The sequence below is a fragment of the Haliotis cracherodii genome, unplaced genomic scaffold (assembly GCF_022045235.1).
Source record: "Haliotis cracherodii isolate W230 unplaced genomic scaffold, xgHalCrac1.p SCAF_11, whole genome shotgun sequence".
In the NCBI taxonomy this organism is placed as follows: Eukaryota; Metazoa; Mollusca; class Gastropoda; order Lepetellida; family Haliotidae; genus Haliotis; species Haliotis cracherodii.
Window position 1 is genome coordinate 28,155,273 of NW_027266266.1, and position 26,004 is coordinate 28,181,276.

The 26,004-nt window shown below is 41.3% G+C and overlaps 1 protein-coding gene across 1 annotated transcript; it reads right to left on the minus strand.

Annotated features, from left to right (window-relative positions):
* Positions 1-10,673: 10,673 nt before the first annotated feature.
* On the minus strand, positions 10,674-20,419 carry LOC139455666 (N-sulphoglucosamine sulphohydrolase-like). The gene is made up of 7 exons (XM_071237224.1): positions 20,301-20,419; positions 19,233-19,365; positions 18,808-18,941; positions 18,555-18,705; positions 16,187-16,422; positions 12,391-12,566; positions 10,674-11,935 (listed from the first exon to the last, which is right to left on the minus strand). The coding sequence occupies exons 1-7, from the start codon at positions 20,380-20,382 to the stop codon at positions 11,294-11,296; spliced, it is 1,554 nt and encodes a 517-aa protein (XP_071093325.1). The 5' UTR covers positions 20,383-20,419; the 3' UTR covers positions 10,674-11,293.
* Between the last annotated feature and the right edge of the window lie 5,585 nt (positions 20,420-26,004).

The following is a 26,004-nucleotide window of genomic DNA, read 5'->3' on the forward strand; positions in this document are numbered from 1 at the left end:
GAAATAGCATAATTGCAACAATGAAACTATGTTCGACGATGCACAAGTCACTCCAGTCAATAGAGAATACACATAATGACAAAACAAGTCAAAATCCATCATATAGCGGTGGTCGCGGTGGTAAACAGAACACAATATAGAACGGCGGAGAATATACAAGTATTCCTTGTAGTGGTCGAGGTGGTAAACAGAACACAATATAGAACGACGGAGAATATACAAGTGTTCCTTGTAGTGGTCGCGGTGGTAGACAGAACACAATATAGAACAACGGAGAATATACAAGTGTTCCTTGTAGTGGTCGAGGTGGTAGACAGAACACAATATAGAACAACGGAGAATATACAAGTGTTCCTTGTAGTGGTCGCAGTGGTAGACAGAACACAATATAGAACAACGGAGAATATACAAGTATTCCTCGAAGTGGTCGAGGTGGTAAACAGAACACAATATAGAACAACCGAGAATATACAAGTATTCCTTGTAGTGGTCGCGGTGGTAGACAGATTACAATATAGAACCACAGAGAATATACAAGTGTTCCTTGTAGTGGTCGAGGTGGTAAACAGAACACAATATAGAACAACCGAGAATATACAAGTATTCTTTGTAGTAGTCGCAGTGGTAGACAGAACACAATATAGAACCACAGAGAATATACAAGTGTTCCTTGTAGTGGTCGAGGTGGTAAACAGAACACAATATAGAACGACGGAGAATATACAAGCATTCCTCGAAGTGGTTGCGGTGGTAGACAGAACACAATATAGAACAATGGAGAATATACAAGTATTCCTCGAAGTGGTTGCGGTGGTAGACAGAACACAATATAGAACCACAGAGAATATACAGGTATTCCTCGAAGTGGTCGCGGTGGTAGACAGAACACAATATAGAACCACAGAGAATATACAAGTATTCCTCGCAGTGGTCGCGGTGGTAGACAGAAAACAATATAGAACCACAGAGAATATACAAGTATTCCTTTTAGTGGTCGAGGTAGTAAACATAACACAATATAGAACGACCGAGAATATACAAGTATTCCTTGTAGTGGTCGAGGTGGTAAACAGAACACAATATAGAACCACAGAGAATATACAAGTGTTCCTTGTAGTGGTCGCAGTGGTAGACAGAACACAATATAGAACCACAGAGAATATACAAGTATTCCTTGTAGTGGTCGGGGTGGTAAACAGAACACAATATAGAACGACGGAGAATATATAAGTGTTCCTTGTAGTGGTCGCTGTGGTAAACAGAACACAATATAGAACCACAGAGAATATACAGGTATTCCTCGCAGTGGTTGCGGTGGTAGACAGACCACAATATAGAACCACAGAGAATATACAGGTGTTCCTCGCAGTGGTAGACAGAACACAATATAGAACAACGGTGAATATACAAGTATTCCTCGAAGTGTTTGTGGTGGTAAACAGAACACAATATAGAACAACCGAGAATATACAAGTATTCTTTGTAGTGGTCACAGTGGTAGACAGAACACAATATAGAACCACAGAGAATATACAAGAGTTCCTTGTAGTGGTTGCGGTGGTAGACAGAACACAATATAGAACCACAGAGAATATACAAGTGTTCCTTGTAGTGGTTGCGGTGGTAGACAGAAAACAATATAGAACCACAGAGAATATACAAGTATTCTTCGAAGTGGTCGCGGTGGTAGACATAACACAATATAGAACCACAGAGAATATACAAGTATTCCTTGTAGTGGTCGAGGTGGTAAACAGAACACAATATAGAACAACCGAGAATATACAAGTATTCTTTGTAGTGGTCGCAGTGGTAGACATAACACAATATAGAACCACAGAGAATATACAAGTATTCCTTGTAGTGGTCGATGTGGTAAACAGAACACAATATAGAACGACGGAGAATATACAAGTGTTCCTCGAAGTGGTCGCGGTGGTAAACAGAACACAATATAGAACGGCGGAGAATATACAAGTATTCCTTGTAGTGGTCGAGGTGGTAAACAGAACACAATATAGAACAACGGAGAATATACAAGTATTCCTCGAAGTGGTCGAGGTGGTAAACAGAACACAATATAGAACAACGGAGAATATACAAGTATTCCTCGAAGTGGTCGAGGTGGTAAACAGAACACAATATAGAACAACCGAGAATATACAAGTATTCTTTGTAGTGGTCGCAGTGGTAGACAGAACACAATATAGAACCACAGAGAATATACAAGTGTTCCTTGTAGTGGTTGCGGTGGTAGACATAACACAATATAAAACAATGGAGAATATACAAGTATTCCTTGTAGTGGTCGCGGTGGTAGACAGAACACAATATAGAACGACGGAGAATATACAAGTGTTCCTTGTAGTGGTTGCGGTGGTAGACAGATTACAATATAGAACCACAGAGAATATACAGGTATTCCTCGCAGTGGTTGCGGTGGTAGACAGAACACAATATAGAACCACAGAGAATATACAGGTGTTCCTCGCAGTGGTAGACAGAACACAATATAGAACAACGGTGAATATACAGGTATTCCTCGAAGTGGTTGCGGTGGTAGACATAACACAATATAGAACAATGGAGAATATACAAGTATTCCTCGCAGTGGTTGCGGTGGTAGACAGAACACAATATAGAACAATGGAGAATATACAAGTATTCCTCGCAGTGGTTGCGGTGGTAGACAGAACACAATATAGAACAATGGAGAATATACAAGCATTCCTCGCAGTGGTTGCGGTGGTAGACAGAACACAATATAGAACAATGGAGAATATACAAGTATTCCTCGCAGTGGTTGCGGTGGTAGACAGAACACAATATAGAACAATGGAGAATATACAAGTATTCCTCGCAGTGGTTGCGGTGGTAGACAGAACACAATATAGAACAATGGAGAATATACAAGCATTCCTCGCAGTGGTTGCGGTGGTAGACAGAACACAATATAGAACAATGGAGAATATACAAGTATTCCTCGCAGTGGTTGCGGTGGTAGACAGAACACAATATAGAACCACAGAGAATATACAGGTATTCCTCGAAGTGGTCGAGGTGGTAGACAGAACACAATATAGAACCACAGAGAATATACAGGTATTCCTCGCAGTGGTCGCGGTGGTAGACAGAAAACAATATAGAACCACAGAGAATATACAAGTATTCCTTGTAGTGGTCGAGGTGGTAAACAGAACACAATATAGAACGACCGAGAATATACAAGTGTTCCTCAAAGTGGTCGCAGTGGTAGACAGAACACAATATAGAACGACGGAGAATATGCGGGTATCTCGCAGTGGTTGTGGTGGTAGACAGAACACAATATAGAACCACAGAGAATATACAAGTATTCCTCGAAGTGGTCGCAGTGGTAGACAAAACACAAAATAGAACGACGGAGAATATGCAGGTATTCCTCGAAGTGGTTGCAGTGGTTGACAGAACACAATATAGAACCACAGAGAATATACAAGTGTTCCTCGAAGTGGTCGCAGTGGTAGACAGAACACAATATAAAACCACAGAGAAAATGTAGGTGTTCGTCGAAGTGGTCGCGGTGGTAGACATAACACAATATAGAACCACGGTGAACATGCAGGTGTTCCTGGAAGTGGTCGCGGTGGTAGACATAACACAATATAGAACCACAGTGAATATGCAGGTATTCCTCAAAGTGGTTGCGGTGGTAGACAAAACACAATATAGAACCACAAAGAATATACAAGTGTTCGTCGAAGTGGTCAAAGTGGTTGCAGTGGTAGACATAACACAATATAGAACCGCGGTGGATATGCAGGTATTCACCGAATTTGTCGCGGTGGTAGACATAACACAATATAGAACTACAGCGAATATGCAGGTATTCCTCGAAGTGGTCGCGTTGGTAAACAGAACACTATATAGATTGAGGGAGAATATGCAGGTCTTCCTCAAAGTGGTCACGTTGGTGGACATAACGCAATATAGAACCCCGGCAAATATGTAGGTGTTCCTCGAAGCGGTAGTTGTGGTAGACATTACATAATATAGAACCACGGTGAATATGCAGGTGTTCCTCGAAGTGGTTGCAGTGGTAGACATAACACAATATAGAACGAGGGAGAATATGCAGGTGTTCCTCGAAGAGGTCGCGTCGGTAGATATTACACAATATAGAATCACGCTGAATATGTAGGTGTTCCTCGATGTGGTCGCAGCGGTAGACATAATACAATATACAACCACGGTGAATATGCATGTTTCCCCCGAATCGGCCGTGGTGGTAGACAGAACACAATATAGAACTACAGCGAATATGCAGGTATTCCTCAAAGTGGTCGCGTTGGTAAACAGAACACTACATAGATCGAGGGAGAATATGCAGGTGTTCCTCGAAGTGGTTGCGGAGGTAGACAGAACACAATATAGAACCACGGTGAATATATAGGTGTTCCTCGAAGCGGTCGCGGTGGTAGACAGAACACAATATAGAACCACGGTAAATATGTATGTGTTCCTCGAAGTGGTCGCGGTGGTAGACAGAACACAATATAGAACGACGGAGAATATGTATGTGTTCCTCGAAGTGGTCGCGGTGGTAGACAGAACACAATATAGAACGACGGAGAATATGCAGGTGTTCCTCGAAGTGGTTGCGGCGGTAGACATAACACAATATAGAACCACGGTGAATATATAGGTGTTCCTCGAAGCGGTCGCGGTGGTAGACAGAACACAATATAGAACCACGGTGAATATGTAGGTGTTCCTCGAAGTGGTCGCGGCGGTAGACAGAACACAATATAGATTCGCAGTGAATATGTAGGTGTTCCCCAAGGCAGCCACTACAGTTGACATAGCACAATACAGAACTATAATGCTTTCACACGTTATGAGTCATTGACAACTATAAAACGTTTTAAAAGCGGAAAGTGCGTGGTGCTGGAGCAGAACAGCCATGTTTACTTAAAAGCATAGCTTATTATAAAGAAAGACAGTCTCCAGTTCACTGCGCTTTCCTCGACAACGAGAACGCTTGTGAGTTTGGCTCAATGGTCTTTTTTTCAAATTGCATAATTTTGTTATTAAAGGATAAGTATGGCTGTTTTCTCTGTGTATCAGTGACTTCTTGTATTCTATTGATGATTCAAGGCATGTGTTCCAAGGGGCAATACAGCAGACGATACTACGTTGTTGTGGTGGTACTTAAAGTGCAACTCTTGTAAAAGTGCATTTCCACTGTTTGTCAACATGTTTATATTTGTAAACAAGTCCATTCTAAAAAGGAAAATGTGACTTATGCTGAATTGCTTTAAGCACATCAAAGAAAACGAAAGAACGAACCCATTTAATATGTAAAAACCTCATGTGTTAGTCAATCAAAATTGTAAACATGGTCCATATTTTTGTGGTCTAAAATCTATCTCAGCTGTTCGTATATGGGACGGGTTGATAATACCATATAGGTTATATTCCTGTAATGTATGATGCAACCTGTCATCTAAGGCATACACAATGTTTGAAATTACCTTATTTTATTTCTGTAAAAAGATTCAAGGATTATCTGGAAGCAGACAGTTACCAGACATTGTCTTGGTTTAATTTCTCTTCAGGCGTACATGGATCAACGGACTCTCGTATACCTTGGATGAAGATGTAATAGTGACATACACTTTGCATTTAAATCACTACTACAGCATTGACGTGTTCAGTATCAACTCGATCAAATTAAAGCAAGAGATGAAAAATGTAAAATGTCACCTGTATACCACATGTTGATCACTTGTAAATAAGTTAGTGAGTGAATATGGTTTTACACTGCTTTTAGCAATATTCCAGCAATATCACGGTGGGAGACACCAGGAATGGGCTTCACACATTGTACCCATGTCCGGAATTGAACCCGGGCCTTCAGCGTTACTGAGCTATCCCACCGCCACTAATTAATGATATAAATACCTATACTACACCTTCTCTATTTCCCAACAGACATGCATGGGCGGGGAGTGTTAGAGAAAGAATTGAGATGCATTCAAGAGAAAACCTAAAACGATTGTCTCTAATGTGATCAACCAAGGTACACAGGTTATGGCTAGCAACGACTAAAAAAAGGATCTCTTCAATGATTTAGAGTATTTATAATGTCTGAGTACTATAAAATCTAAGGAATGTTTATGTGGTACAGTTTGCCTGTGATATAATCAAGCATGTCTTTATGTAGTGCAAAAAAGACTCAACCACATCTTGTTGACCATCTTGTTGGGCCTAATATTGAGCTACGAGATATAACGACATGTTCTATGCTCTGGAACGTTGATGATATCGTTCTGTCCTATTTACTTGGGGGTTTGCTAACAGAAGGGACTATGAATATTGAACACAATAAATGATTAATGTAATTAATCATATTGGTATGTAAAACAGGTAAAATTTGGGGAAAAAACGTCTTTAGTAGGCTGCTAACGATGCGACATAGCCTGTAGAAATAATATAACCCCTGTCATGTAACTATAAAATACAATTATTTTTATGTATTTATCTATCTTCGCATAGCGTCTGACAACTTGAAAAGGTGACTATTTAGTGGTAGAAATAAAACACGAAATAAAACCACAGAGTATATGCTTGTGTTTCTAGAAGGAGTCGCGGCGGAAGGCAGCACAACATTGAACCGAGAACATTGTTTAGTTCTGTGTTGCGTTGTCTGCGGCCACGACTGCTTCGAGAAACAGAAGATTACGTAGATATGTATACGTATGCGGTTTGCGCAGTGGATGCAATACATTACAGAACCATGGAGAATATGCAGGTGTTCATCGAAACGGTCGCGGCGGTCGACATATTTTAACACAATATAGCACCGCGGAGAATATGCATGTGTTGCTCAAAGTGGTCGCGGTTAGTTGGTTGGTTTATTCCAGCTATATGACGGCGGTCTGCAAATTATTAAATCTGGACCAGACATTCCAGTGATTGATATCATGAGCATCGGTCCACACAATTGGAATCGATGATATGCATCAACCAAGTCAGCGAGGCTGACCACCCGATCCCGTTAGTCGCCTGTTACGACAATCATGGTCGCCTTTTACGGCAAGCATGGGTTGCCGAAAACCTATTCAGATCCGGATCTTCTCGGGTCCGAAGTGGTCGCGGTGGTAGACATAAAATAATATAGCACCGTGGAGAATATGCATGTGTTGCTTGAAGTAGTCGCGTTGGTAGACATAACACAATATAGAACCACAGAGCATATACAGGTGTTCCTCATGGAACATTGTTAGTACGGCCTATAACAACATGGTTTCACAACTGAGTGAGGCTTTATATGTAACATCTTACGACCATTCTTCATATCATTGCTGCAGAGCCAGTATTTGTTTGCTGAAGATTATACATCCGCATTTCAACAGGGCTTTGTGACACGCTCCTTTTTCCAACAATGATACTGCTTGCGTATTCAAAGATAACTTATACTCCAGTTGATGTTTTTATTTGTTTTACTTTGTATCTTGAAGCACTTTTAAGAAATTGTCTATATACAGAGAATCAGAGTCTATGGACAGGTGTGACAACGTAAAATACGCTTGCAGTTTCATGAAGAATACTTGATTCATTGGTATGGTGCGGTATTTGGGTTGAATGGCGACTTGGACCAATTTGCGCCCAACACATCAAATGTCTTTAAACAAGAACAAACAACAGTAATGGAAAGTGAATGATAAACTAATCTGCTTCGTGACTTGATTTATATATTAAGAAAGAAAGTAATCACTATTTCATTTCAGAAAAGTAAGAACTCATTCCATACAAAAAAACAGATCAGAGAAAAAAAGAAAACGGATAAAATGGTTTAAAAGTCAATACACAATGTATGTATACATTTAATTTCTACTCGCCTTTTGCGGCACGCATGGGTTCCTGAAGGCCTTTTCTTCCCCGGATCTTCACGGGTCTAATATCACACGTAACATACTTTGAATATAACACTGTATCCAACTTTAACATTTCATAAACACTGTCACTTCGCGAACCATTGATACCAGATTCAATTGCTTTAGCAGGCGCCTTGGAGTCATAGAACCTTCTCATGATCATTTTCATTAACTAACCTCAGAGCTTGGAGATACTGCTATAAGTTCAGTAGCTGATACTGTGAGATGGTCATTCAGCCTGAACACACTTGAGATGCAGAAATCCGAATTGCAATATGAGCGAACCCCGTGATAGTATCTGGTCCAAATAAACATCAAGAAATTTAAACTCACGAACAATTTCTATTTTGTGGTCACCAAGACTTAGCTGTATATTTGGAGGAATTTTACGTCTGGTCATCATCATTGCAACAGTTTTGAATTTGAGAAACCCTAAACTCCACGTAGAACACCACACAGTAATGATGTCTAAGCATTTCTGAATTGAAATTTCCACTGAGTCTCAAAAATGATCTATCGTCAGCAAAATGTCCTGCATCTATATTTGATGGAAAGGCTGTGAAAAAGTCATTTATCATAATATTGAAAAGTACAGGCCTTATAACACTACCTTGTGGGGTACCATTTTCAATAAAATATATAGCAGAAACGTCCTGTCCAACGTGAACTTGACTAGACCTTTCAGAAAGAAACGAGTGAATCCATCTGAACATGTTGCCTTTAATCCACAGCTATTGTAATTTGAAAAGAAGTCCTTGTCTCCCGATCATACCATACCATCAATGAAGAGGCACAACATGCACTCTTGATTGCATAGAGATGTTTATGCTTCTGTATTAAGCCGTACATGAACGTCTCTTTCTAAAGCCTGGGTGTATTCTTGACAAAAGTCTATACTTCTGAAGAAAATAAATTAATCTCTTTGTGACTAATCTTTCCTTGATTTTGCATAAACTGAACGTTAAGGAAATTCGTCTTTATGAAACAGGCATTGCTGGATCCTTCCCAAGTTTAGGTATTTGGACAGCAGCGTGTGTCAAGGCTTTAGAAATAGTCCCAGAACTCCAACTAATATTGAGATCTCGGATAATTAATAGAGCAGAATCAGGCATGTGTTTAAACATCTCATGACACAAATTGTTTGTTTTTGATATGGCACCTTTAAGTTCATCGTATGAGAAAGGGGTCATATGTCACCTTTAAGTTCATCGTATGAGTAAGGGGTATTTAAATCAGAGCTACAGAAATGTCAGGTAAAAACGAACATCTTCGTTTATTAGTTCAGAAGTAATATTTTTCTCGCAAAGTGAAGACAAACCGGACCAGTTTGCATTTTAAAATTTCCATCGTGGAAAATGTACACAAGAAAATCTAAGTGGACTGATTTGAATTTCAGTGAATACTGGAAAGTGATCACTACCGAGCGCATCGTCCTCGAACACATCCCAGTTACATTTAGATGGTAATGACGATGTCATCGAAAGGTCAAAATGAGAAAACGCCCATCTCCCCAGATCCATCCGGGTCATTATAGCTTCATTTAGAATCACCCAGGTTGGATTCATCCAACAAGTTTTCGCTAACTTTTCCGTTGTAGTCGTTGTTCTGTTATTTCTTCCCCACAAAACAAGGTGACTGTTAAAATCGCCAGATATAGTGCTTTTGACCATTTTCTGATATAATCGTAACTTTACATTAGGCTTTCCGGTGTTGTAACACATTAATCACTGTTATTGATTTAGTTTCCTCAAAGTAAAAACAACGGTTTTGCTCTTTGAATGACAAGTTAGATTTTACAAATAATGCACAGCCTCCTCTGTGAGGATTTGCAAGATTTGGATTGCTCATTTGGCGTATTCCTTGTTATCAAAATTACTCTTTGGCCACTGGTATATCTCCTAGACACCTTACATTATTTGAAATAAATTGTTTAAGATTTTCACCATGAGCTCCGAGACTGAGCAAAGTTGTAAGGAAAAAAAGAGTTTTAGCCATTACTTCTTTTCAACATGTAAACTGTTCAATTATCTCCTTTAAGACATCAATCAGGAGATGAGTTTTAGCAGTTGACACAATTCGATCAATTTGATCTTCTTTACTAGTTGCTCTGAAGCAACCAGGAATGAACTCGAACAAAAAGGTCATGAAAATTTGAGGGGAAGTGCCTAGGATAGGAGTCTGGACTAGTGAACCAGCAGCTTTTGCAACTAGGGGAGTTGGCTGGGATGTACTTGACAGGTACAAGAACAACCAGGAACAACGGGGGGACCAGCAGACGGAACAGCAGATGGAACCGTAGGTGATCTGGGTGAACGTGTAGACTGCATCTCAAATGGAGCATTAGCAGGTGAAGCAGTGACAACACTGTTGCCTGTTAAAGTAGGTACGTAAGAAGCGGAGTGAGTGACCTGAACAATGCGAGTGGCCTCGGCATAGATTCCTATTTCAACTCATCTATCACATATAGATACTGCCTCCTTATAGTTCTCACATTGTCGGTAAGCAGCATAGTGATTACCCCCACAGTTACGACATTTGAGACACCATCGGCCTTACAATAATCAACTTTATGGTCCTCATTGCACCTTGCACATACTGCAGCTTCTGCAAAATGATGACATTCACAGCACCTAACAGCTGATGGAACAACGGACGAACACGGAATGATCAAAAATACATTTTGACGTGTTCAGGAAGATGAGGCATGTCAAATGTCAACAAAATAGACGTAGTATTACCTTTGGATTTCTCAGCTGCTCAACAATTTAATTTATACCAACGTTATATACATAACTCATTTGACGTGAACCCCGGACCTTCCGCTCTCCGGGCGGACGCTCTACCACTAGACCACGGAGACAGTCTCGTTTCACTTTGAGTCATGTCTTGAGGTTTGCGTTTTTTGTTTTTTTTTAAATTTGGTGATATTATCTCCCGCAAATTTCGCATCAGACGTTTCTTCAAAGTCAAACCAACCCCGTCATTATCGCTCTCCTTATACGAGCTCGCCACAACACAGTCATTGAAAACTGATACCAGCCACGCGGGGCGAGAAGTCCGAGCTACAACAATAATACCAAACAGTAGTAAATATAGCAACAAAATAAATCAGTTTTTGATTCTGACAAATTCTAACAGGCGAGAGTGACTGAAAACATGTCCGACCTCGCCGACTGTCTGAAGCGGTCTCCACATTATTCATTCATTTCAGATGAGGTTGCATTTCCGTCACGAAGGTTATATATCTTCATTTATGTAAAACTGAGCAATCCATGTCATGTTCCCATCTATTTTTATTGAAATATATCCTATTAAGTTGATAATGTCATAACGTTTATAATTTTCAAGAATGACAGTACAGCTTTCGTGACATGCTACAAACTTCCTGCTCCAAGAAACTCACTGGACCTCCTCTCCCTCCCGAACTGTTTGGCGCCATTAAACAACGTCATACACTTCCCCTCCTTCAACACCCCTGTCGGGGAACAGATCCAGGGATCATGTGTGACGTTCTGCCAGTTGAGTAACGTATTCTGCATGTTGGTGAACACATCCCTGTACTCAGATGTGTACGCCAAGTTGATCAGCTCCATAGGGTCACTGTCAAGGTGGAACAGTTCCCATTGGTCTCTGTAGTAGTAGTGCTCTAGATCTTTGAACCAACCTGTCTTCTCTCCAGCCATGGTCTTGTTGATGATCTCAAGGTAGGAAGGCGACTGGTAGCAATCGACGGCGATCGGATACGGAGCTTCGAAGTTTAAATTGTGGATGAGCTTCCACGTCGTGGTCCGGAGAACTCTCATAGGATAGTACATGGTGACTTCGTGCAGGTCATGACTAGAGAAGACGTAGGTGAAGTCTTCCGCCGTGGTGTCGGGGTTGACAGTCACTGGGAGGAGGGACTTTCCGGTCAGCTGCACCTTCCTGCCCAGCATGTTGTACTGAGGGTAGTTCACGCCAAACCAGTCGAGTATCGTGGGCGTAAAGTCCATAGTGCTACCGAGGGCGTCAGATACCTTCAAGCAAACACTCATATAAATCACAGAATTATATAGTGGACACCTTTCCATATTGTGCATTCTGCTTGAGGACTATATTCTTGACCCAGGTTTGATTTTCAAGCTTACTGTGCCCAAAGACTCCTCCCTGTGTAGAGTCGAGGGACGCATCGCAGACCACCCCACCCAATCCCCAGGTCTGATCATCAAGCTTACTGTGCCCCCGACTCCTCCCTGTGTAGAGTCGAGGGACGCATCGCAGACCACCCCACCCAATCCGCAGGTGTGATCATCAAGCTTACTGGCTCCCGACTCCTCCCTGTGTAGAGTCAAGGGACGCATCGCAGACCACCCCACCCAATCCCCAGGTCTGATCATCAAGCTTACTGTGCCCCCGACTCCTCCCTGTGTAGAGTCGAGGGACGCATCGCAGACCACCCCACCCAATCTGCAGGTGTGATCATCAAGCTTACTGTGCCCCAAGACTCCTTGTGTAGAGGCGATGAGATCATCATAGGCTCCCCCTGCCCCGGGTCATACAGGTTGGTCTTGGCGCCAGGGAAGGGAATACCGTTGTCGGCCGTGTAGAGGATGAGAGTGTCGTTCATGTGACCTGCGGCTTCCAACTCGCCCAAAAACAACCCAATACCTGATATAAAACGAATGTATTGTATTACCTGGAATATGTTAAAGGGTTTTACTAATCTTGTAATATGAGTACAGGGAATATTTCAGTGAATATGTTAACCCTGGACATTTTAGATATTATCATTATTCCCTGTCTTCTATCTATACACCTTGGTCTATCCTGCTGTACGCAGTGTACATAAACTATTACTGTACAGGTATCTCTATACACCTTGGTCTATCCTGCTGTACGCAGTGTACATAAACTATTACTGTACAGGTATCTCTATACACCTTGGTCTATCCTGCTGTACGCAGTGTACATAAACTATTACTGTACAGGTATCTCTATACACCTTGGTCTATCCGCGCGTACATGGTGCACGTACATTATTACTCTACCTCCTCCTGTAGATGCCGTGGTCCATCCTCTTGTTCGTGGGGTACATAAACTGTTACTATCTATCTGTCCGTCCGTCCGTCCGTCCGTCCGTCTGTCTGTCTGTCTGTCTGTCTGTCTATGATTATACCGAGGTCTATCCAGCTGTACAACTACATCTATGTATATATACGTTGGTTTATCCTGCTGTACGTGGCGTACATAAGCCATTACTGTCCATCTATCTATATAAATTGTGGTCCGTCCTATACGTATTGTACATAAACTATTACAGTCCATCTATCGATATATATTGTGGTCCGTCCTATACGTATTGTATATAAACTATTACAGTCCATCTATCTATATAAATTGTGGTCCGTCCTATAAGTATTGTATATAAACTATTACAGTCCATCTATCTATATAAATTGTGGTCCGTCCTATAGGTATTGTACATAAACTATTACAGTCCATCTATCGATATATATTGTGGTCTGTCCAATACGTATTGTACATAAACTATTACAGTCCATCTATCTATATATATTGTGGTCCGTCCTATACGTATTGTATATAAACTATTACAGTCCATCTATCTATATAAATTGTGGTCCGTCCTATACGTATTGTATATAAACTATTACAGTCCATCTATCTATATAAATTGTGGTCCGTCCTATAGGTATTGTACATAAACTACTACAGTCCATCTATCTATATAAATTGTGGTCCGTCCTATACGTATTGTACATAAACTATTACAGTCCATCTATCTATATAAATTGTGGTCCTTCCTATACGTATTGTATATAAACTATTACAGTCCATCTATCGATATAAATTGTGGTCCGTCCTATACGTATTGTACATAAACTATTACAGTCCATCTATCTATATAAATTGTGGTCCGTCCTATAGGTATTGTACATAAACTACTACAGTTCATCTATCTATATAAATTGTGGTCCGTCCTATAGGTATTGTACATAAACTATTACAGTCCATCTATCTATATAAATTGTGGTCCGTCCTATAGGTATTGTACATAAACTATTACAGTCCATCTATCTATATATATTGTGGTCCGTCCTATAGGTATTGTACATAAACTACTAGTATTACAGTCCATCTATCTATATAAATTGTGGTCCGTCCTATACGTATTGTACATAAACTACTACAGTCCATCTATCTATATAAATTGTGGTCCGTCCTATAGGTATTGTACATAAACTACTAGTATTACAGTCCATCTATCTATATAAATTGTGGTCCGTCCTATAGGTATTGTACATAAACTACTAGTATTACAGTCCATCTATCTATATATATTGTGGTCCGTCCTATAGGTATTGTACATAAACTACTAGTATTACAGTCCATCTATCTATATAAATGTTGGTCCGTCCTATACGTATTGTACATAAACTATTACAGTCCATCTATCTATATAAATTGTGGTCCGTCCTATACGTATTGTACATAATCTATTACGGTCCATCTATCTATATAAAATGTGGTCCGTCCTTTTCGTGGTGTACATAATTTTTTACATTCCATCTATCTATATCTATATCCTGGTCCGTCCTATACGTGGTGTACATAAACTATTACATTCCATCTTTTTAAAATATATACATATGTACTGAACCGCAAAAGAAACGTCACCCCAAGTAACATTGCATGAAAAGTTGTCATTTAAATATCTGGGTAATTTTTGTCAAAGTTTCGAAAATGTAACATTACCTTGTCCGAAAAATGAAATTTGATGATTAAAAAAACAAAGCAGATGACAATAAAACCGATCGCCCAAACGCATCATGGCAACGGCCATGGTAACCCGATGAACGTGAGTTCCGTGTAAATTGAAATGCACATGCGTTCCCCCATTTCTTGCCCTATTAAATCCACCCTGTTCGGATAACATTCATTCGTTATTGAATTGCTACCACAGAGAAGAAATCAGCGACGCCAAGCCTCTGGACGATTGCAAGCTGGACAAACCGCCCAGCAAGTAGCCAATGCATTTCAAAACCACGTAAGGACCGTATACAGGCTCCAGCAACGGTACCAGTCACCAACACTACAGATGACCGACCACGCAGTGGAATACCAAGGGTCACCACCCGATTATGGGACAGCATCTTCAAGATGCTTTGTTACTGTTACGGAAACTGCTCGACAGACAATGGGGACTCACCAGCGACATATTAGTGCGGACGCCGTGCGTCGACGATTGACAAGCAAACACCTCCACTGTCATTCTGACACCACGTCATCGCCTGGACCGTCTTCAGTGGGCAACACAGCACCAGCATTGGCGCCACCAGCAGTGGAGAAGAGTCCTCCTCTCGGACAAGAGCCGTTACCATATCTCAACAGCAGATGGCAGAGAGAGAGAGAGAGAGAGTCTGGCGACGCCGTGGGGAACGTTATTCGGAAGCTTGTGTTGTTGAGAGAGACCAGTTGGGTGGTCCGAGCATCATGATGTGGGGTGGACTTGGTTTTGCACAGAGAATCGGCCCTGTGGTCTACCAGAACATCCGTCCAGGGAGAGGCAATGGTGTAACAGCAGCTCAGTACATTGGGACCACACGTCATACCTCATTTGGCACGTCGCCGCAACCACGAGTTTCAGCATGATAACGCCCGTGCCCACACTGCGAGAGCAACAAGAGACTTCCTCCAGCAGAATGGCATCAGAACCATGCAGTGGCCTGCCCTCAGTCCCAATCTAAATCCCATTATGCATCTGTTGGACGAGATTCAAAGACGGCTGAATGACGTCCGATCCAATTCGACAACTGCAGCTGAACTGCATCAGGCGTTCTTCAGAGTGTGGGCTCAAGTGTCTATGGCCTTCATCAACCGCCTCATCCATTCCATGTATCGACGTTGCACGGCAGTCATCAATGCAGATGCCGGACACACGAGATACTGACTTTTGATGCAATTTTCTCAGAGACTAGTGTTGTGTTTCACTTTAAAAACTTTTGACACTTTAATTTCAACCTTGATGACAGTTTCATCTTTTTAATATATCTCAAAGTATGTTTACAGTGTTTGTACAGCTAAGGTTTCTCATATATATATATAATACATATCCATGGTGACGTTTCTTTTGCGGTTCAGTAAATATATATATATCGTGGTCCGTCCTGTATGGGGTGTACATAAACTTTTACAGTCCATCTATCTATATATATCTTACACTGTACGTGGTGTACAGTAGCAGTAACTGTACATCTATCTATGTATACCTTGGTCCATCCTGCTATACGTGGTGTACATGTTCGCCAGGTCCTGCCTGGTGGTGAGCGTGTCCGGCAGAAAGTAAGGAACCTCCACATCTTCCGGCTTGTAGTAAGACGGTGTCCAGTCAGGGATGACCCCCATGCCAGGCTGCCTGTTCCCGAATTTCTCACAAAACTGCCCGTACAGGGGAATGTTGTTACATCGGTGAGGGTCGTGAAAAGCCAGATACAGGAAAAATGGCCTTTTTCAGAAAACACAAACACTTTAATATCTACACTCTTCAAAAAAAGAAACGCATAGGTGTTTTGAGCATTCCAATTAGATTTTTTTCCCAACAATCGTCATAAAGACAATTCCTATGTTTGATTTACGTTAATCATGTCATGTTTGTTGTGCATTGTGCGCAAACACATCTCAGAATTTTTTTTGTAAACGTTTATTAGCAAAATTGCAAAGGATGCACGGAAATTGCGAAGATTAACTGCAGCTGACCGAAATATCGCCATTGGACGTTTGGAAGCAGGGGAGTCCCAGTCTGTCGTTGCAAGACACTTCGACACTCACCAAAGCACCATATCTCGACTAGGGGATCGATATACCCGCACTAATTCGACTCAAGATCATCCCAGAAGAGGAAGACCAGGAGTGACCACTCCTGCTCCGGATCGGTACATCCGGTTGCATCACCTTCGGAATCGATTTGCTACAGCAACGGACACTGCAGGACAAGTGCCTGGTATGCAAAGAATTTCCGACCAAACCATCAGAAATCGTCTGAGGGAAGTGGGAATTCGAGCGAGACAACCAAAAGTTGGACCTGTCTTGCGACGCCTACACCTTCAACGACGTGATCGGTGGTGCAACAGAGCACAGGCATGGGATCTTAGGAACTGGCGACGCGTTTAGTTCAGCGATGAGTCACGTTTTCTTCTTCAAAGACGGGATCAACGTGTATACCGACGTCGACATGACCGTTTTGCGCCGAACTGCGTTCGACAGGTGGACCGATTTGGTGGAGGGAGTGTCATGGTGTGGTGAGCCATATCCTACACGGGTAGAGGTTGTCCAGGGCAAACGTTTATTAGCAAAATTGCAAAGGATGCACGGAAATTGCTTTCAGAACACGTTTTCAGCACAATACACGTGCAAAATGTTGGAAACAAGAGTAGAGACACTGACTATAAAAGACCGTACAAAATTCATAAGTTCATTACGAATTGTCTGACGTGAACGGAGATCGAAAAACAACAAACCGATACATAGACCAAATTCTGCGTCCTCACCTCCTCCTCCTCTCAACTTTGGACCGCCAGAGGGAGCTGTTCCAACATGACAATGCTCGGCCCCACACAGCACGTGCAACAGTTAATTTCCTTGTTAATGAGAACATCAATGTCCTTCCATGTCCGTCCAAATCGCCTGATCTCAACCCGATTGAACATTTGTGGGACGAACTTGATCGACGCGTCCGTCAACGTCACCTGCGCCCCCACACACTGGCACAACTCGCCAACGCCTTACAGGAGAAATAGCAAAGAAGTCTCCACGAAAAATTCCGACGATTTGTGCAATCTATGCCAAGGAGGTGTCGAGCAGTGACGACTGCAAGAGGTGGTGTGACCAGATACTGACCATGACGCCCCCTTGTGGCTACACATGTGCAATGACTGAACTGACGTTATGCTGACAATGACAATGCTTTTGTCGATCACTGTGTCTAATTTCATTTGATTGTGTTCACGCATATCATGTGTAGATACTTTTACATCCGCTTAATAAACATCCTTATTTTTTAACTATGCGTGTCTTTTTTTGAAGAGTGTATATAACTAGAAGCGTGACGAGGATGGCTAAAAAAAATATTATCATCCAAACTGTGGTTCCACAGGCTATATCGCTTGGGTGAGACCAATCAATATTTCCTTGGAGATGTCGCTGCAATAGAAATGTACTACAACGATTTGCAGATCACAGTAACGTCATTGGTTACCATGACGTCACAATCAAATGAGATCACTAATCTCTCTGCCACTGAAGCAGTCTGTCAACAGAGTGATTTCAGGCTTGACGGAAACAGCCGAGATTGCCACTGAAGCTTGTTAGCTATACCGTTTTACACTCATGGCCACGAAGACACCTGTGCTTACTCTTTACAAACTGAAAAAAAGTTGGAAATACATATTTGGGATGATAAATAGAATTTCACCCTCGCGTCTTGTGAAATCACATATTGGAGAAAAGCCAGTAATGAAGAGAGAGATGCTTAGTCGTGTTAATGTATTCTCTTTATCAGCATGACCAACACTATGTCACCTACAAGTTAAATCATCATCATCATCATCGCTTAGAACAACCTCACCACCAACATCTCACCTGTCATCCTTCTGCTGGAGGAACTGTCTGACATAGTTCCTCATGTAGGTGATGTTCCTCCCCACCTGGTTCATGTCATTATTCTCCTCCGTCTGGGCGTAGTCAAACTTGTACACTGTGTCCGGCGCCACGTGCTTCTTGCCAATGATACCTTAAATGTAGGCATACATTTACAGAGTCACAACACGCCCTTGATATGTACGTACCCACTGATACACAAGAACAGTAGCAAGTGAACTTCTTGTCTAATTACCCGTGCGTATTCCAGCTGTGTTTAGTATGACCGGTAAACTCTGGACAGCGTCCATGGAGCTGAAGTGGTGGGGCTCGTGCTGAAGGCCGTACATACCGTTCTGATGTTGGGGCAACCCTGTCAGGAGCACGGATCTGACGACAGAACGCTCGGATATACCATGTGTTTGTGTAAACATGGTGCAAGACTGAGCATTCATGTCATACTCTGAGAGAGAACAGGATAGAACTATATTTTACTCTACTTCATGACAATGTCTGGAATTATAGTGACGAGTTGGTTTAGACACATAAACAACTTTAATACCATTTAAGACGAATTGTTGTTTTCAGATTTATCTCTATATTGCATTTCATCGGTGCGATTTTGCAGCAAACGGACTATAGTGAATATCGACCTGTTGTTCATCTCCCTCTCCTTCTTACCTGCTGGGCGAGCAGCTGCTGACGGAGGTGTAGCCATGTTTGAAGACGATACTCCTAGCGGCCAGCTTGTCGAAGTTTGGCGTCTTGCAGGCCGTGTTGTTGTAGGCGCCCATCTGGAAGCCGGCATCGTCACCTAGGGGACCGGTCATTTATAGGGGTGGGTGAGTGAGAGGTTTTTGACGCATTAATGTGCTGAAAATAATGACCCTCTCGATAATGCTTGTCATATTTTCGGATGACCCTCCCCATGTCCTTTTACATTTTTTCATCACCCTTCCTGAAAAGACAAAATGTGTAAGCACTTTATATTTTAGTAGAAAATGTCCATTTCTTCATGACCCTCTCCAAATATTTGCAGTGTTTTTTGTAACTCTTCCCTAGACAGTGTCATATTGTTTCGGTAACCCTCTCCTGATTCCCTGTGACATAAATGACTATAATAAATGACTTGCCCCTAGGTCATACAGTGAATTCAATCGTCGTTGAACTCTTTTCCACTTGAGAAACACATCGTCATGCTAAAAAGGTTTACCTCTGAACGTATATGCAAAGATACTTGTTCCAGAAGCTCCTGGAATATATACTTTTGCCTCTAGTTTTACATCATAAATAGATTATTGGTTGGCCATGATGGATGGAAAAAGCGAATGGCCGGTTTCATACCACAACAGATTAACTACATTATCCCCGCGAACTGTGTTTTCGAGTCCCTAAGAAGTATTTCTCATTACCTGGCTAATAACAATCGCTATACACTAAAATTAAGTCTTATGTAATGTATGTGTGTGCGTTGCTCGTAGCTCGAAGCTCGTAGGTTATTGCGTGTCCCACTCGCAAGTGTTTAATGCCTACCTCTAGGAATACTGTGAGAAGCCCCTAGTTCCCCGTAGCTCGCAAAGTATTGAAACCTAAATACAAACAATCATTCATGCAACATAATGCACTGGCATGTTTGTGACGATGTGTTGAGTACACGCCTCGCGTTTACCTCCCAGGTGTGATCTGATCCAGGTCCACCCCTGTCTGCCTGCCTGCACCAGCTGCATCTACACATCAACATGTACTCACCAAATATAAGGACGACATTTTTCTTGGACTCACTGTTGACGAGCAGTAAGTAAGTTAGAAGTAGTATTTGTAGCGCCCCCATCCCAACAGCTGACACCCCTATCACACAGCTTGCTAGTTATGTCGTCCTACATAGTTATCACAGACGGATATCAAAGTCCGTGAAGGTCGTGCACTTGGATATCGACTCCTCCTACAGATAGGTATGTCATGGTCAGGTCAATATGTTTACGCAACCACGACTACTACGGAAGTGACCGACCATTTAGTATTCTGGTGTGTGGGGAGAGGGGTGTACGTGTCTGTGTGTGTGTGTGTGGGGGGGGGGGTGGGGGGGGGGGGGGGGGGTTCTCTGAGATTTTGTATTGAGACTAGATATTTTTTATCAGCTACAGCTACAAAACCAGATGTTACTTTTGTTAAAACTAGAGCCTGATGTTTTAAAAATGAAAAACACCTTGCAACAGTGTTTTTTAGGCAAGAATTCGATTAGCGTACATAATTAACACATATTCACAACATCAGCTTTGTCGACACACACAGCTCATCCAGGGACATTGGGGATAGTTTGTTTCTCCTCAATTTGACAGCTGTATTTGTGTTGGTTAAATAAACCATAATACATATTGTGGCCACAAGGCAAGTTGACGTAGGATGTTTTCTGTAGAGACTTTAAACATCTTACTGTGTTACGTCGGATTACCAAGTATTCACAAAAATTACCCCAGCCAAACTAGTATCAGATTGTAGTGGACATTAACATTAATATTTCGCTCTCGTGGACACTTGTGGGTTGGCACATGTGCTATAGCTGGTTGGTGTAGTGTAGGAAAGACGATGTCTAAATGTAAATAAAAGCAACAAAACTCTTTCCATAATCATAAATGGCAGAGACAACTGTACGTTTCCGACTATATTGCGAGCATGTGTTTATGAATGCTAACAGGTGATCGTATCCTGTCCCACCGGTGGCATCTGTCACAAACACGTGCAAAGGCAAGGCAGTTGTTCATCTTTAAGAATGATATAACTATAAATATTATATAAAGATTGACTAAGACCATACATGTTGAGGAGGAGGTTTATCCCCAGCTCAGGTGGGTAAATCAGTGGAAGTGAAGTTACTATTTGATTGTTATTGAACCATATCAGATCATCAACATACCTGAAGCTCAAGTTAAACTTCTTAGCAAAGTTCCCTTGTTTTGATAATGCCAATCCGAGAAGAAATTTTGACTCGTACGCATTAAGAAACAGATCAGCAATGAGGGGAGCACAATTGGTGCCCACGGTGAAGCCTTCTTCTTGCCTCATTGTCCTATCAATGAGGGGAGCACAAATGGCGCCCACGGTGAAGCCTTCTTCTTGCCTCATTGTCCTATCAATGAGGGGAGCACAATTGGTGCCCACGGTGAAGCCTTCTTCTTGCCTCATTGTCCTATCAAAGAAATCCTAAAAGGGACATGGTCGCGTAGTCGCTCTCTCAAAAACAGGCAAGTGTCAAAAGTAACAAAAATGCGACAATACAACTGACAATGCGACAAGTGGTCGAAATGAGGCGTTGTCGCGCTTTTGTTTATTTTGACACATTTTGCTTGTTTTTTGTAAGGGAGACAACGCGACTTTCCCCAAAGTTCACAGTGATGAGGAACTTCAGCACATGCCATATTGTTTTCTTAGTAAAGATCAAATGACATTTGCTTTCAGTTTTTGACAAAACTTATCAAATCCGAAGACCATGCCGGCTCATGGTAACATAACACATGTTCACTGTATATATTACCATGCCGGCTTATGGAAACATAACACATGTTGACTGTATATCATACCATGCCGCTTTATGGTAAGATAACACATGTTGACTGTATATCATACCATGCTGGCTTATGGGAACATAACACATGTTGACTGTATATCATACCATGCTGGCTTATGGGAACATAACACATGTTGACTGTATATCTTACCATGCCGGGCTATGGTAACATAACACGTGTTGACTGTATATATTACCATGCCTGCTTATGGTAGCATAACACATGTTGACTGTATATCTTACCATGCCGGCTTATGGAAACATAACACATGTTGACTGTATATTTTACCATGCTAGCTTATGGTAACATAACACATGTTGACTGTATATCATACCATGCCGGATTATGGTAACATAACACATGTTGACTGTATATCATACCATGCTGGCTTATGGGAACATAACACATGTTGACTGTATATCATACCATGCCGGGCTATGGTAACATAACACGTGTTGACTGTATATATTACCATGCCTGCTTATGGTAGCATAACACATGTTGACTGTATATCTTACCATGCCGGCTTATGGAAACATAACACATGTTGACTGTATATTTTACCATGCTAGCTTATGGTAACATAACACATGTTGACTGTATATCATACCATGCCGGATTATGGTAACATAACACATGTCGACTGTATATCTTACCATGCCGGCTTATGGAAACATAACACATGTTGACTGTATATTTTACCATGCTAGCTTATGGTAACATAACACATGTTGACTGTATATCATACCATGCCGGATTATGGTAACATAACACATGTTGACTGTATATCATACCATGCTGGCTTATGGGAACATAACACATGTTGACTGTATATCTTACCATGCCGGGCTATGGTAACATAACACATGTTGACTGTATATCATACCATGCTGGCTTATGGGAACATAACACATGTTGACTGTATATCTTACCATGCCGGGCTATGGTAACATAACACATGTCGACTGTATATCATACCATGCCGGATTATGGTAACATAACACATGTTGACTGTATATCTTACCATGCCGGCTTATGGAAACATAACACATGTTGACTGTATATTTTACCATGCTAGCTTATGGTAACATAACACATGTTGACTGTATATCATACCATGCCGGATTATGGTAACATAACACATGTCGACTGTATATCTTACCATGGTGGTTTATGGTACCATAACACATGTTGACTGTATATTTTACCATGCCAGCTCATGGTAACATAACACATGTTGACTGTATATCATACCATGCCGGCTTAGTGTAACGTAACACATGTTGACTGTATATCATACCATGCCGGCTTATTGTAACGTAACACATGTTGACTGTATATCATACCATGGCGGCCTATGGTAACATAACACATGTTGACTCTATATCTTACCATGCCGCCTTATGGTAACATAACACATGTTGACTGTATATCATACCATGCTGGCTTATGGTAACATAACACACGTTGACTGTATATTTTACCATGGCAGCCTATGGTAACATAACACATGTTGACTGTATATCATACCATGCCGGCTTATTGTAACGATATCACATGTGGACTGTATATCTTACCATGGTGGTTTATGGCAGTATAATACATGTGGACTGTATATCCTACCATGGCGGTCTATGGTCACATAACACATGTGGACTGTATATCTTACCTAGCCGGCTTATGGTAACATAACACATGTTCACTGTATATCTTACCATGGCAGCCTATGGTAACATAACACATGTGGAATGTATATCTTACCATGCCGGTGTATGGTAACATAACATATGTGAATTATATATCTCACCATGCCGGTATATGGTAACAATATCACTTGTGGACTGTATATCTTACTAGGGCGGCTTATGGTAACATAACAATGTGGACTGTATATCTTACCATTCCGACTGATGGTAACATAACACATGTGGACTGTATATCTTACCATGCCGGTGTATGGTAACATAACACATGTTGACTGTATATCTTACCATGCCGGCTTATGATAACACATATGGACTGTATATCTTACCATGCCGACTTATGGTAACATAACACATGTGGACTGTATATCTTACAACAGCGGCTTATGAAAACACTTACTACTTATGGTAGTGTTATACACGTGGACTGTATATCCTACCACGCCGGCTTATGGCAACATAACACATGTGGACTGTATATATCCTACCATGGCGGTTTATGGTAGTACAATCTTATTAAAATCAGATCTTATTTATCGCTATCGCTGAACAAAGATCTGAGGACATCCCATTACGGGTCATGTCAGAACGACCTCTCGCGAACTTTGGCCGTTCAATAGCGGTAGCGAAAACTAAGATCTGATTTAAATGAGATTGATGGTAGTATAACACATGTATATACACATGTGGACTGTATATCCTACCATGGTGGTTTATGGTAACATAACACATGTGGACTGTATATCTTACCATGGCGGTTTATGGTAACATAACACATGTGGACTGCATATCTTACCATGGTGGTTTATGGTAGCATAACACATGTGGACTGTATATCTTACCATGGCGGTTTATGGTAGCATAACACATGTGGACTGTATATCCTACCACGCCGGCTTATGGTAACATAACACATGTGGACTGTATATCCTATCATGGTGGCTTAAGGTAACATAACACATGTGGACTGTATATATCTTACCATGGTAGCCTATAGTAAAGTTTTAACACATCTGGACAGCAAATCAAAGTTTTATTATATGCTTAAAAAAAAACCAATGCATTTCTCATGAGATTGTTGTCATAGATACATATTAACTTAACACCTTGTATGTTTTTATATTTCACAGAAATGAAAGGTACACTTTTTATCAACATATATGTCGTCATGACTAGGAAGCGTTCAGACGAAGGAATTAAGGGTAAGAAGTTACTATAGGTATACAAAAGTAATAAAAATCTCTCCGAGTTCTAAGTCAATCTGCCATCGTGAGAAACGACTTCTACATTTTGACCATATGAAATAACACATTGAGAGAACAAATAATTGCTGAAATACCACTAGATCTAAATAAATAAACAATGCTTTACTTTACTTCTATTGCTTCTCATTCAAACTGATGAAAATTGTGAAGGACCACGTCATTATGGTCGCTTATTAATGTATTTAGAATAAAAAGATTCATAAACTAAAACTTGTTTTGCAAATGTACAAAAATGCCTGTTTGGGATTACCTGTCCTGATCACCTGGCGCATGCCTCAACCACACCGTGTGAGTAGGACATTACAAACTTGGGGCATTTGCTTGACATTGATAGCCACAAAATATTATTGAACATCAAACAATCAATCTGACAGTGTACAGACATATGATGCTACGATATCTAAACACATGAGGATTGTTAAACTATGGTTTCTCATTAAATGAGAATGATTCATTGAATGATTTGCTGAACATCTCATGATGGGAACGTGTTAAACGGGATATATTTGAATTCAAAACAATCTTTTATAGACATATAATGTTTTGTCAGCATCTGACATACTAAACTCTCACACTTCGATACGAAGTTTGAAAGTGTACAGCGAGCTAAGGGTTATCTTGCAAATTTGGTCCATATGGCACTGGGGCACGGGTGGCCCAGTCGTCTAAGGCGATTCGCTGTGCAGAGTTGCGTCCCCTGGACACGCCAGAAACCTATGATTGTGGGTTCGAATCCCGGTTCACCCCGATTATGTTTCTAGGTTTGTCAGCACCATACCCATGCTCGTGGGTTTCACCGAAGTGGTAAACGTCTAAGACCTGCATCACTTCGGGCTTTCCTCCCACATTAAGCTGACACGCCGCGATATAACTGGAATACTGTTAAAAGCTACCTGGCGCTGTCCACGTGTACTGTCTT